The following is a 14,460-nucleotide window of genomic DNA, read 5'->3' on the forward strand; positions in this document are numbered from 1 at the left end:
TAATAAGCTGGAAGAGCAGTCACAGTCTCTCAACTGTAACTATAACTGTGACCATTCAAAAAGATGGAATTTCATAAAATCAATGGCGGGGCAGAAAAATCAAGCTATCTGAAACCTAAAACAATAATTCAAGTTCTGGCCTGCTTTCTAGGAGATGTCAAACACTCAGTGTTTGACAAATCAGGAAGTCTGCACTCATATCTCCTAAGTCAGCAACAGACTTTCAAACTTGAAATAAATTTATACAAGGCAGCTTCAATAAGACCGTATTAGTTGAAACTGCTACCAAAAAACTGCATCTGGCACTTGGATTTCTACATTCAACATCTTACCATTTCTTTCTTGAATTATCCGAATGGCTTGCAGCTGCATTTCAATGTTTTTCTGGACCATCATCGCTTTAAAGATAGTAAAATCTTCTGCTGCCAACACAGGTTGCAAAATGGCCTGTGGAAAGAAGTCTGGAAGTTAAATGAAGATAGAAATTTTAAAACTATTTCCCACATACTCAAATCATTTCCACTACAAAAGGTATATTAATTCAAGAATGCTGCATTGTTATTTACGACTAGATGACTCAAAAGGACAATTTTAAGATTTTATTCTAAAAGCATTTTTTAGGAGTTCCCGTCCTGATGCAGCAGAAACGAATCCGACTAGGAACCATGAGGTTTCGGGTTCGATCCTGGCTTCTTCGCTCAGTGGGTTAAGGATCAAGCATTGCCGTGAGCTGTGGTGTAGGTCGAAGATGTGGCTCAGATCTGGCATTGCTGTAGTTCTGGCGTAGGCCAGCAGAAACAGCTCCAATTCGACCCCTAGCCTGAGAACCTCCATACGTGGCAGGTGAGGCCCTAAAAAGACAAAAGACAAAAAATTTTTTAAAAAGCCTTTTTTAAAGTAGGGTCCACAAGAAGCCAATTTTCCCAATCCTCAGGCCTCCAGGAAGCTAAGGCAGATAGTGATACCTTTTCAAAATAAGCCAGTGCTGAGCAACTCTGAAAAATAATACAGGAACTGGGCTTACTTTTTCAGTTACCACTTCAGTACCTGGATTCATTTTTCAGCCAACATGATATCTGATGGTTTAGATTCTGTCAACCTGAAATTTACTGTTTAATGATAAATCAGTAACTACAAAACTATCCCTTAATTAATAAAATTTCCAAATTAAATAAGAGTAAATCCCTAAAAATGGAATCTGGAAAGTAAGTGTAATGTGGTAGGAGTAATGCGAGAATATAGCTGTAGTAGTCCTATAGGCAGAAAGTTTCATGGAAGAGGTAGAGTTAGAAATTAGGATGTGAAATCTTTTTCAGTATGAAACAAAAGTAAAATAAATTAAGAAAAAACAATACAGGTATCTACCCTAGAGTATCCAAATTAACACTCTCTTAGCTATCAAACACTATTGCTATATCAAAAAGCAAATTCCCAAGCTAATCAGCAAGAAGTAGAATAAGATCTGAAATGCATGAAAACCCAAAAGAAAACACTCAGATCTTAGTCACCTTACTAAAATCTTATTTCAAGCTTTACATGATATTCATGGAAAAGCTGACCACAGGAATCATGCAGAGGCAGCAAAGGGTGCCTTGTTCATAAGGCAGGGAGCAGCAATAACATCAAAGACACATCTCAACAAATGCTCCATCAAAGAACTCTAGGCTAAGAGATGAGTCCTTCTTGCAGCAATCAGCTCACATCCTAGACAATGGCAGTATAGCAAAACAAAATAAAGTGCAAAAGCAGCTCTCTGTGACATTTATAAGTCGTCATCTGTAGTAAAAAAGATGGAGTTTCTTTACCCTTAGTCACATATACTGTTCAAAAGGCCCAGGACAAGGGATGGCAAATACGCTTCATTTGTATTTAACTGAAGGTTGCAGCCCAGGGACCAGCACTAAAGACAACTGTAGGCAGCCTCTATAATGGAGTCATTCTCTCTGGTCTGCCGGGGCCCCTTTATGGGATTACACCACCACAAAAGTTTGTTCTGGGCCTTCTTAGTAACATCAAGTACTCTATCCTTGTCGCTAAAAAGCATTTGAAGGACACTGCTACTGATGGAAATGTGTCCACTGGAGCTGTGAGCAAGGCAGTGTTTGAGCTGATTCTTAGTTTTAATGCAGGGCTTCTCTAAGGGTGTTCCTGACCCACCTAAGAAATTCAGGAAAGAGGTAATGGTAAATGAATATTCCTGAGCCCTGCCTTGGACATAATTAATCTAAATTTCTGAAGGATGGGTGCCCATTATCTCCCCAGATAATTCTTACAACATTAAATTTGAGAACCACTGATACATTACCGGGGGGGGGGGGTAAAGCCCTTGATATCAAAGCTTATTTCCAGCTTAAGCATGCACCGGCTGTGTGACCCTGGACATATCATTTAAAAATGTCTTTGGGCATCAGTTTCTTCATCTGCAAATTTGTATAACAATAAAGTATTTTGTTGATTCTAAGACTCCATAGATTACCAATGTACCAATAAAAGAGGAAAAAACCCTGCCTGCCAATTACAACATGCCAACAATTATAAAATCCATTCTCATTTCAGAGATATTATGAAGAAAATTGTCCATTATAGCATGAAGGAAATATAGTAATAACTTTCTGACTGGGTGTTAGAATTAAACAGGGTGAGAAAGCACTTTTTAAACTGAAAAGTCCTATAAATGCAATTCTTCTGGGCCTTTTGCGGCTGGTTAAATATCAAACTGATATGCTAAACCTAACAACTTTATAGCAGATGGGCTCTTAGGGTCCAAGGAAATGGATCACTGCTCTCCTAAGAGCTTCCAATAAAGGCAATTAGCGGAACTGAATACAAAAATTACTCCAAAAAGCCTAGCAAGAGGGTTAAAAACAACAACAATCTCAAGTACCCTTAAAATTAATTGAAATGTCAAACTACTATGAAAGAAGACAATGAGGCAAAGCAAATGTGATGTTATATATGTTTGAGAAAAGCACATTGATAAAAAAAATGAACAATGTCTTTAAGAATCTGACTTAAGCGAGTTTCTGAAACATATAAACATGTTCATGCTTAGCCTAACATTACCCTATTATTACCTTTGCTTGAAGTTTTGAAAGGTTTAAGTGATTTCATGCATTTATGCTGCTTCATTAATATATTCGCAAGGAGAAATATATAAATTCATTATTATAGTTGAAAACTTCAGTGATGGACAGATGCAGGACGTGGAAAATCAGTAAGGACATAGTTGATCTGAACAGCACATTCAGTCAACTGAACCAAAGTGACAGTTCTCCAACTACAGAACAATCTTCTCAGGTTCACATGGAACAGTCACCAAAAGAGACTGCATTCTGGGCCATAAAATACACATATCTAAAGAAACTTAAAAGAATAGGAACACACAAAGTATAGTCTCAGATCACAACAGAGTTAAACTAGAAAACAATAACAGGAGTTCCGTCGTGGCGCAGTAGTTAACGAATCCGACTAGGAACCATGAGGTTGTGGGTTCGGTCCCTGCCCTTGCTCAGTGGGTTAACGATTCGGCATTGCCGTGACCTGTGGTGTAGGTTGCAGACGCGGCTCAGATCCCGCGTTGCTGTGGCTCTGGGGTGGGCTGGCAGCTACAGCTCCGATTCGACCCCTAGCCTGGGAACCTCCATATGCTGCAGGAGCAGCCCAAGAAATGGCAAAAAGACAAATTAAAAAAAAAAAAAAAAAAAACAGTAACAGAACAATGGCTAGAAAAACCTAAAATGCATGGAGATTAAACACATTTTCAAACAGCACACAGGTCAGAGAAGTAGTCTTAAGAGAATGTTTAAAAAATATTTCTAACTAAATGAAAATAAAAATACAACTTATCAAAATTTGTGGGATGTAGCAAAAGTAGTGCTTAGAGGAAAATGTAAAGAGTTGAAGCATATAGGAGTTCCCGTCGTGGCGCAGTGGTTAACGAATCTGACTAGGAACCATGAGGTTGCAGGTTCGATCCCTGCCCTTGCTCAGTGGGTTAAAGGATCCGGCGTTGCCCTGGGCTGTGGTGTAGGTTGCAGACACGGCTCGGATCCTACGTTGCTGTGGCTCTAGCGTAGGCCGGTGGCTACAGCTCCGATTCGACCCCTAGCCTGGGAACCTCCACATGCCGTGCGAGCGGCCCTAGATAAAGCAAAACAAAACAAACAAACAAACAAAAAAGTCTCTATTAAAAAAAAAAAAAGAGTTGAAGCATATAATAAAAAAGAAGAAATATCGAACATCAATAATCAAAGCTTCCACTGCAGGATCTTCAAAAAGAGCAAATTAATGCCAAAGTAAGCATTAAGAAAAAAATCAGAGAAGAATTAATGAAATTGAAAATAGAAAATGAATAGAGAAAAATCAACAAAACTACAAGTTACTTCTTTGAAAACATCAATAAAACTGAGATGCCTCTGGCTAGGTTAGATCAAAAAAGAGAAGGCATAAATTACTAATATCAGAAATGAAAGAGGGACATCACTACAGAGTCTATGGACATTAAAAGGATAATAAAGAAATATTATGAACATCTATTATGGCCACAAATTTGATAACCCAGATAAAATGAACCAACTCCCTGAAAAACACAATCTGCTAAAACTCATAGAAAAAAAAAAAAAGACAATCTGAATACATCTATATCTATTAAAGAAATGTAATCAGCAATTAGCAACCTTTCAAAACAGAAAGCACCAGGGCAAGCTGGCTTCACTGGAGAATCTAGCAAACATTTAAGGAAGAAATTATACCAACTCAACACCAAAAAAAAGATAACATTTTGAAGAAAAGTTACTGATACATGTTATTTCTCAAAAGAACAATGATTAAATATTTATTTGCAGAAGTTCAATAGGTGGGAAGGAAAGTAAAACTGTTTATTCACAGATGACATGACTATCTGTAGAAAGTCTCAAAGCATCAATTTAAAAAATTCCTAGAACTAATAATTATAGTAAGGTTGCAGGATACAGAGTTACTATACAAAGGGTAATTGCTTTCCAATATACCAGCAAGAACCATTAGAATCTGAAATAAAAAACCCATACCATTTATATTAGCACCACAAAAAAAGCAGTACTTAGGAATAAATCTAACAAAATATGCACAAGATTTGAGAAAAACTAAAAAATTCTAATGAAAGAAATCAAAGTTGATCTAAATAAATGGAGAAATCGTCTATGTTCACATATAAGACATCGTTAACATGTCAGTTCTTCCAAATTTGACCTGCAGATTCATGCAGCCCCAATCAGAAACCCAACAAATTACTTGTGGATATCAACAAATGGATTTTGAAATTTCATGGAAAGGCAAAAGACCTAGAATAGCCATACAATACTGAAAAAGAAAAAAGTCAGATGACTGACACTGACTTGAAGACTTACTATAAACTGCAATAATCAAGATAATATGATATTGGTGAAAGAATAAAGAAATAGATTAATGGAAGAGAATAGAACCCAAAATAGACTGACCAACACACAGTCAACAAATCTTTGACAAGGGAACAAAAGTAATCCAGTGAAGAAAGGATCATCTGGAGTTTCTGTTGTGGCCCATCAGAAACAGCCCAACTGGTATCCATGAGGATGCAGGTTCCATCCCTGGCCTTGCTCAGTGGGTTAAGGATCCAGCGTTTCCATGAGCTGTGGTATAGGTCACAGATGCGGCTTGGATCCCACATCGCTGTGGCTGTGGCATAGGCCAGCAGCTGCAGCTCTGATTGGACCCCTGGCCTGGGAACCTCCATATGCTACAGGTTTGGCCCCAAAAAGACAAAAAAAAAAAAAGAAAAGAAAAGAAAGAAAGAAAGAAAGAAAACAATGAGATGTCACTACCTATTAGAATGGCTAAAATCCAAAAAGCTGACAATACCAAGTGTTTCTGAAGATACGGAGCAACAGGAATTCCCATTCATTGCTGGTGAAGATGTAAAATGATACAGCTACTTTAGAAGAGAATCTGGCAAATTCTTACCAAGCTAAAGCTAATCTTAACATATGATCCTGCCATCTTGCTCTTAGGTATTTATCCAATTGAGTTGAAAATATTATGTCCACACAAAAGCCTGAATATGAATATTTACAGTGGCTTTATTCATTATTGCCTAAGACTGAAGCCACCAAAATATCCTTCAAAAGGTTACTGGATACATCCAATATCCAATGGTGGTAAATCCAATATAATGGAATATTATTCAGCAATAAAAAGAAATGAACTATTAGAGTCCCCTCGATGGCTCAGTGGGTTAAAGATCTGTTATTGTCACTGTTGTGGTTCAGGTTGCTGCTTTGGCGTGTGTGATTCCTGATCCAGCAACTTCCACATACCACAGGTGGAGCCAACAAAAAAAGAGAGAAAAGAAACAAACTATCAAACAGTGAAAAAATGTGGAAGAACCTTAAATTCATATTGTTTGGTGAAAGAAGCCAGTCTGAAAAGGCCACATACTGTATGATCCCAATTACATAACACTCTGGAAAAGGCAAAACTAGAGAGAAAGTAAAATGAACAGTAGCTGCAAGGGGTTTGGGAAAGGAAAAAAAGACAAATATTTGGAACATGAGATTTTTAAGGCAGTGAAACTTTTTTGTATGATACTGCAATGGTGGATACATGACATGTATTTGGTAAAATCCACAGAACTGTACAACACAGTGAACCCTAATATAAACTATGAACTTTACTTAATAATAATGTATCAACATTGGCTCACCAACAAATATACTACACTACTTACACTTCGGTTATAAAAAGGAAAAATATACTAAATTAATGAAAGATATTAATAAAAAAGGATGATACATTAACTGCTCAAGTTTCTGAAAACATAAAAATGATCTAAAAGTAGTCTATTAATTTGTTAAATCTTACTAGCACTCACCAAAAAATATTGTTAATTATCTTGTGTGTATTTTTAGAAAATAAAAGTAAAACCTCATATGTAATCTTTTCAAGGATATAAATTATTGGGGGAAAAAAGCATAATTTTCCCAAATTACCATTGTTACAAAACAAATGTTTCTGAAAGTGTTAATTTCTATCTTACGAAAGTGAAAGCAAATCAAGTAAAAAATGAAAATAAAAGCAAAAAATACTCCTTGTCTCTTGCCATATAGAAGTCCCTGGCTTTTGAAATACACAGAAATCAATGATGAGCTCTATTTGCACCAAAAAAATCACAGGCAATGAAGGAAGGCACTTTTGCCTATACCAATCAGAAAATATCACAAAATCACAAAATCAACTGAACACAACTGAAATAGTAAATATCTCAATATTTATTATATTATCATATTTTTCTGAACTCTTTAAAAAGATATCCTAATTCACAAGATTTTTTGAGAAACCACACAGATAGAACAGAAAAACCTGCTCTTAAAATGTTGTTGTTGGTAGTGGTGTTTTTAAACTAGAGTTCTTCATCTAATGCACTCTTTGCTTTCCTGAATTTAATACAGAAAGAATATGCCAGGACCAATGGTCTAGGTCTAATGATGACCAAACCAGGGTGAAAACAATTTTGCAAGTCTGCTTCAGCAGTACAGTTCAATGAGAGGGAAGCTGGAAGCTGTTTTTAAAAATCAAAATCAAACCAAAGCAAAACAAAATAAAAAGGACCTTCCCTAAGCTACCCTGGGTGAGCAACTGGTTTCGTAAATCCATTCTGAGGTACCCTATATTAGCATAATGGATCAGCATTCTGATCTGTATCTATAAAAATTAGATTATTGCTGCAAAGCAGTAAATAGCATGTTTTGGGCTGCTGTCCTGGTAATGGTGATGGCCTTGTACTGATTCAATCGTGTTGCTATCAGTATCTGGAGCTAAGAGTTTGCTCCAGAAGAGAATAAAGCTAATTAGTCCATATGAGGATTGAATACATGACCCTGGCCTAATTACTACGCTGCTAATCAACATCAAAATAGCTACCATTAATTAGGAAGTACTTCCATTTATAGATCATCTTATATGTGTCAGGTATTGTGCTAAATGCTTTATGAACATTTATGAACGTTACTGCTTAAATTCTGCAAAAATCTTCCAAAGTAGATAGTATCCTTATTTTAGAGATGTAGAAACAGAATCAGAATGGATAAGAAAAGAAAACTGGGAGTTCCCGTCGTGGCTCAGTGGTTAACAAATCCGACTAGGAACCATGAGGTTGCGGGTTCAATCCCTGGCCCTTTATCAGTGGGTTAAGGATCTGGCATTGCCGTGAGTTATGGTGTAGGTCACAGAGGCTACAGAGGCTCAGATCACAAGTTGATGTGGCTGTGGTATGGGCCGGCGGCTACAGCTCTGATTAGACCCCTAGCCTGGGAACCTCCATATGCTGAAGGAAGCAGCCCTAGAAAAGACAAAAAAAAAAGAAAAAAGACAGAAAGAAAGAAAACTGTAAAATAACTTTGTCCATGGTAAATGAAAGACCTAGGACTCAAATCTAGGTCTATCTGTGTCAAAAGGCTTGCCTCCTTGTACTACTCATCAACCCCAAATCAATAGGTGCTGTATAATAAGAACAAAAGAGAAAGATGTTTTACTCTTGATTTCAAAACAGTATTTTTAAATTCTGAACATCTTCATTCACAAAGTTATCCTGATAATGAAAACAAAAGATGGATATATCTACTATTTCTGTGAACATCTTTTTTCACAAAGTAACTCAGATTCATTCAGAATGGCTTAATTAAGAGGTTGACAAATATTAACCAAAGCAGGAAATATTCCTGAAAGACAAGGAAAATAAAAACAAATACCAATGTCTTAAAAGAAATTGAAGGGAGTTCCCGTCGTGGCTCAGTGGTTAAAGAATCTGACTAGGAACCATGAGGTTGCAGGTTCAATCCTTGGCCTTGCTCAGTGGGTTAAGGATCTGGCGTTGCCTTGAGCTGTGGTATAGGTTGAAGACAAGGCTCAGATCCTGCGTTGCTGTGGCTCTGGCATAGGCCAGCAGCTACAGCTCTGATTAGACCCCTAGCCTGGGAATCTCCATATGCCGCAGGTGCAGCCCTAGAAAAGACAGAAAGACAAAAAGAAAAAAAAAAATTGAAGTATGAGTTAATGGTATTTTTCAATAAGTTCTTCAAAGCAGACTTGTAAGAATAGCAGACTATAATACAAAGAAATTGAATTGAATTGAAAGTGCAAAAATGCTCAGTGAGGTAGAAAGAGTGCTAGTCTGACTAGAGGAATCAGGAAAGCTGCATTACAGCAGGCCTTAATGATGAGACAGATTTCTGTAGGTAAGGAAAGGATGAAAGGGTAAGGAAATAGCGGCTGAACAATCCAGGTTAAGGGGATACTATGAGCAAAGCCAGGTGCATGGATGCTTACAAGAGCAAGTGGCCAGAATGACTCTAGTATATAACGTGTTGGAGAACTACAGCAGGAGAAGGCTTAATTTGGGGTCACATCATAGAAATCCTCACTATCATCTCACTAAGGAATTACATTTTATTTGGTAGAAGATGAAAAGCTAAAGCAACTTCTTGAGAAGGCTATTTGGGTAGTAGTGACAGATGCCTATACTCAATATCTGAGCAGCAGCTCTGGGTTGGTATCCTGACTCTGTTACTCACTTAGCTATAGACCTTATTCTAGTTCCTTAATACATCTGTGCGTTAGCTTGCTCATTTCTAAATGGAAATAAAATAGCACCAATTTCTCAAGGGTTTTCAAGAAGATTAAATGAGATAATACATGTCAAGTGTTTAAAATAGCAGCTGGAGTTCCCACTGTGGCTCAGAGGTAACGAGCCCGACTAGTATCCATGAGGATATGGGTTCGATCCCTGGCCTGGATCAGTGGGTTGAGGATCTGGCCTTGCCATGAGCTGCGGTGTAGGACATGGACATGGCTCTGATCCCGTGTTGCTGTGTCTATGTCATAGGCTGACAGCTGCAGCTCGGATCTGACCCCTAGCCTGAGAACCTCTGTACACCACAGATGCGGCCCTAAAAAGTAAAAAATAAATAAAACAAACAGCAGCTAACATGAGCCCTCAGTAAATATTCCTTATAAATATACATAAGATCTACTTCAATCCAGTACTGGAGAACTAATGAGACAATAAAATTAGTTCTAAGAGAAGAAAGCCCCAGGAACTGTGCATTATGTATCTACTAAGATTAAAAAAGGGGCAACTGCAAAATTGTCAGAGATCTACATAAATAAAACAGTAGTCTGCATAAAGTCTGTAGTCTATTATAGTCTGAGTTCAGAAAGTTCCTTTTTAATACCAATTCATTAATACCTCAAATTATCATTTCTCTAAGCAGTTATAAAAAAGAACCCGTAAGTGATAAATTGGTTTTTAACTCTTACAATGTCTAGAATATTGTACTCTGACAATCAAACATAGCAAATTTAAGTGAAACCTGGGCATTTTGTTGAAATTATACATTAATAGGATAACTCAAAAGCAAAAACCTGTGAGGTATGGGTCTTTGCAAGAGGAGAAGTGCATGCTTCTTGAAACTGATCTTCATTAATTCCAATTTCTTTGAGGTAACTTTCTAACAGCTTTTCAACCTAAAAAGAGAAAATTTAACTTTTGTAATTCACATAGAAAAATTCCAAATGAGTTTTCACACTGAGTTTAGAAAAGTATAATCAAATGTTGGTTTGCAATTATTAATCTACATAAAATTATATGGCAGCAACAATACAAAAAGTACAAATTTTTGCAAAGAATCAAATGAAATTTTATTTCCTTTACCAAAAATAATTTGTCAGAATAATGAAATTTGATGTGGTATAATTCCTCTGCCACCCAAAGGCATTTTTTAAAATCTCAAGACAACATGGCTAAATTAACAATTAGCTCTTCCCTGGATACATCAGCAGAATAAAAATAAAATTTAAAGATCAATACTAGATCCCTTAAAATAGTCCTAAATCCATTCCTTATATACTAGAGAAATAATAATGAAATGCACAGAGAACCCTTGGAGTCTGATGCAACTGGTAGATTGGTTTTTTTTAATTAAGGAATTTTAATGAAAAAATCTATTTAATTTAGAAAAGCTAGAATTAATATTAATCGAATTACATTTAAAATCAGATTAAAAATACTCACTAGTTCTTTGTATTCCTGATGAATCTCTGTATAGGTCAATTTGCTCTCTTCTTCATCATCAAAAACTAAATTTAAAAGTAAAATATTTAAATAAAAGTAAAATATTGCATAGTGTAAAAAAACCAAATCATTCAATTAATGCAAATATAAAAATCCACTCCATACATCTTACAAATAGAACTCTCATTCTTATAAACCAGCTCTTCACCTTTAAATTCTTTTCTTTTTTGCCTTTTTTTTTTTTTTTTCTGCTTTTTAGGGCCGAACATGGCATATGGAAGTTCCCAGGCTAGGGGTTAAATCAGAGCTGCCTCAGAGGTGCAGCTGCCAGCCTACACCACAGCCATAGCCACATCAGTATGGGAACTAAGCTGAATCTTCGACCTACACCACAGTTCAAGGCAATGCCGGATCCTTAACCCACTGAGCCAGGCAAAGGATTCGAACATGCATCCTCACAGATACTTGTCAGGTTGGTTACTACTGAGCCACAATGGGAAGTCCCTAAATTCTTGAATTTAAAAGTAAAGAGTGTGTACACGTACACACACACACACACACACACACACACACACGTTAATTATAAACATTTCTTTTCCTACTTAAGATCTACTTCATATGGAAGACAAATACTAATGTGCTACTCTTCAATCAATAATGTAAGGCAATAATTTCTTTATAAACTTTAAATGGAATATTATTATTAATAGTCTTTAAACATTAATTCCTGTTACAAAAGGTGTTCCGGATTATTTTATCACACTGGAACTTTGCTGATACAAATTTTACCGAAAGTTACCAGGTCTGTTTTGTTACATATAAATCAATAATGAAATTAAAATAAATAAAACCAAAACAAATGTATGAAACAATGTAGATTAGAAAGATACATATTCCCTCAAGAAGCTACAATCTGATTAGGGAGACAGGACAAATTCATTGTAATCAACTGTACTCCCCCCCCTTTTTTTTAATTTCTCTCTAAATGATCTTTTTCTTTTTTTTCTTTTTTCTAAGGCCGCTCCCACGGCATATGGAGATTCCCAGGATAGGGGTCTAATGGGTGCTATAGCCGCTGGCCTAGGCCAGAGCCACAGCAACAAGGGATCCGAGCCCCATCTGCAACCTACACCACAGCTCACAGCAACGCCAGATCCTTAACCCACTGAGCAAGGCCAGGGATCGAACTTGCAACCTCATGGTTCCTAGTCGGATTCGTTAACCACTGAGCCACGACAGGGACTCCTAAATAATCTTTCTAAAATGCAGAACTAACTCCTGTAATTTTCTATTTAAAACTCTTCAAAGACAGTTCTCTGCCTAGAGAATAAGTACAAAATGCTTAGCAGGCCAGACAAAACCTTCCAAGATTGGATCCCAAGCCTCATCTCCCACCACTCCAAAACCCAAACTTTACAAACTTAAAATACATAACTACTTGGCATACCACCAGATGTTAACACACAAGCTGCTTCAAAGCCCTATGCCTTTGCTCACACCCTTCTTAGATCTCTTTGCCTTTACCCCAGGCCCCCTTCTCCCAATCATTCTTCAAAACATTGCAAATGGTACATTCTCCATGACCTGCTACCCACTCCCAACTCCTAGGCTAGTTAGATTCCTTCCTCTGAACTCTTACAATACACAGCACTAGGTGCCTACCCTTATTATAATACCTGCTGCTTTACATTTAAATTCTATTTACCTGCCTGTCTTCTCCACCAAATTATAAACTTCTCAGGCATAAGGATTTATTTTATTCATCTTTCTATCCTCAGCTTTTCGCCCAAGGACACGCAATACATACTGAAGCAATTGTTGATATTACAAATTATTACAATAATTTTTAAATTATTTGAGGTGGAGACTAGAACATTGACAACCCAAAGTCAGTGAAATATAAATACTGCTATAAATACTGTTAGAAATACTGAAATATAAATACTGTTATGTTTGTGTCCCTGGGATATTACCTCCATTTATTCTGACTCTATATAACACTGGGCATACATGCAATACAGCAGCTACTTAAGCTGTTTTCAGTTAATTTTGAGGCCAAATTACTACATTACATGTTTATAAGGATGAGGATTACTGTTTCCCTGTAAAATTACACAGTGTTATAACTAAGATGCAGCCTCTTTTGATGTTTGGGGATAAAAAGGACAATGTTTTGTTTTGTTTTTTTCCATTTCTGCATTTAGTTTCAGTGGGGCACATGGAATCAAAAGGTGACATAATTTCTTTTTTCTCCTAAATGAGGTCAGAATACCACAGGCTTCATCAGTCTCATAATAACATTACCTTCTTTAAAGGAGCATAAGTAAAAGTCACTTCGAACTTCCTTTTAAAATTACCTTTAAGAACAATACTTAATAAATACTATTTGAGGAGTTCCCCGTGAGTGGCTCAGCAGGTTAAGAATCCTACTAGTATCCATGAGAATGTGGGTTCAGTCCCTGGCCTTGCTCAGTGGGCTAAGGATCTGGCATTGCTGTAAGCTTCGGCCTAGGTCACAGATGCAGCTGGGATCTGGCATTGCAATGATTGTGGCAAGGTCGGCAGCTGCAGCTCTAAAGTGACAGCTAGCCTGGGAACTTCCACATGCCGTACGGTGTGGCCATAAAAGAAAAAAATACCATTTGAATTTTGTTCATGGCAATGAGAATGTAATGAAAAGATTCATATGTCAAAGTAAATTTCATCTTTACCAGATTCATAAAAACTTGGGATTAAAAGGGCTCTTAAAAGATCATCCAGGATAAATTGGATTCCCCTCTATAACTCCATTAAGTTGTTGTCATACTCATTCAAACACTGTCGGTGCCTGTGGAACCCATTACCTTCTGAGGCAAATGAATTGATCTGGGATACACTCTGTTAGGAAGCACTTCCTTCACAGAAATTTGTTTCCCTGTAGCTTGTACCCACTGACCCTAGCTCTATCTCACTGAACCTTACCAAAAAAAGTCTAATCTCTCCGATATAAGACAGATGCTCAAACGATTAATGGATATTACTACCCTTAAAGACTTGCCCGCCTAAACAAGCATGATAACAGTTGGGAAGTATTCACATGACATCGCTTCTTGTTCCTTTTCCATGAATGGGCTCCAATTTATCTCTAAGAACTGAAGGCAAAATTCCAAGGGTGAACTGATAAGAACCTGGGGGCACCATTTCCTCAGAGGGAATGTTATGTCACGTTTATATACCTCATTTTTTTTACAAGATACACCACCACCGCCCCCATTTTTGGTACTGCTGAAAGTCAGAGAGTTCAAAAGGGGGGCTGCAGGCCACTAGGATCATCAGCTCTGGGCCTTCTGGAGTAATCACATACCACTCCTACCCCACTCCCACGTTTTAGTCAATTG

The 14,460-nt window shown here is 37.1% G+C and overlaps 1 protein-coding gene across 2 annotated transcripts in view; it reads right to left on the bottom strand.

Annotated features, from left to right (window-relative positions):
- The window catches only part of CFAP36 (cilia and flagella associated protein 36), a 30,054-nt gene that overhangs the window by 14,913 nt on the left and 681 nt on the right, over positions 1 to 14,460 (bottom strand). For both annotated transcript variants that reach the window (XR_014839387.1, NM_001244775.1), the window contains exons 2-4: positions 11,084 to 11,148; positions 10,435 to 10,536; positions 333 to 447 (exon numbers count right to left, since the gene is read on the bottom strand). Coding sequence is in view for 1 of the 2 variants with exons in the window: in NM_001244775.1 (NP_001231704.1) it covers positions 333 to 447; positions 10,435 to 10,536; positions 11,084 to 11,148 (282 nt within the window). In the remaining variant the exon portion in view is untranslated. The remainder of the gene's footprint in view (positions 1 to 332; positions 448 to 10,434; positions 10,537 to 11,083; positions 11,149 to 14,460) is intronic.

Source organism: Sus scrofa, chromosome 3 (assembly GCF_054392235.1).
Source record: "Sus scrofa isolate SSC_HxYL_T2T_F1_AM1 chromosome 3, Sscrofa_HxYL_maternal_Yorkshire_Landrace_v2.0, whole genome shotgun sequence".
Taxonomy (NCBI): Eukaryota; Metazoa; Chordata; class Mammalia; order Artiodactyla; family Suidae; genus Sus; species Sus scrofa.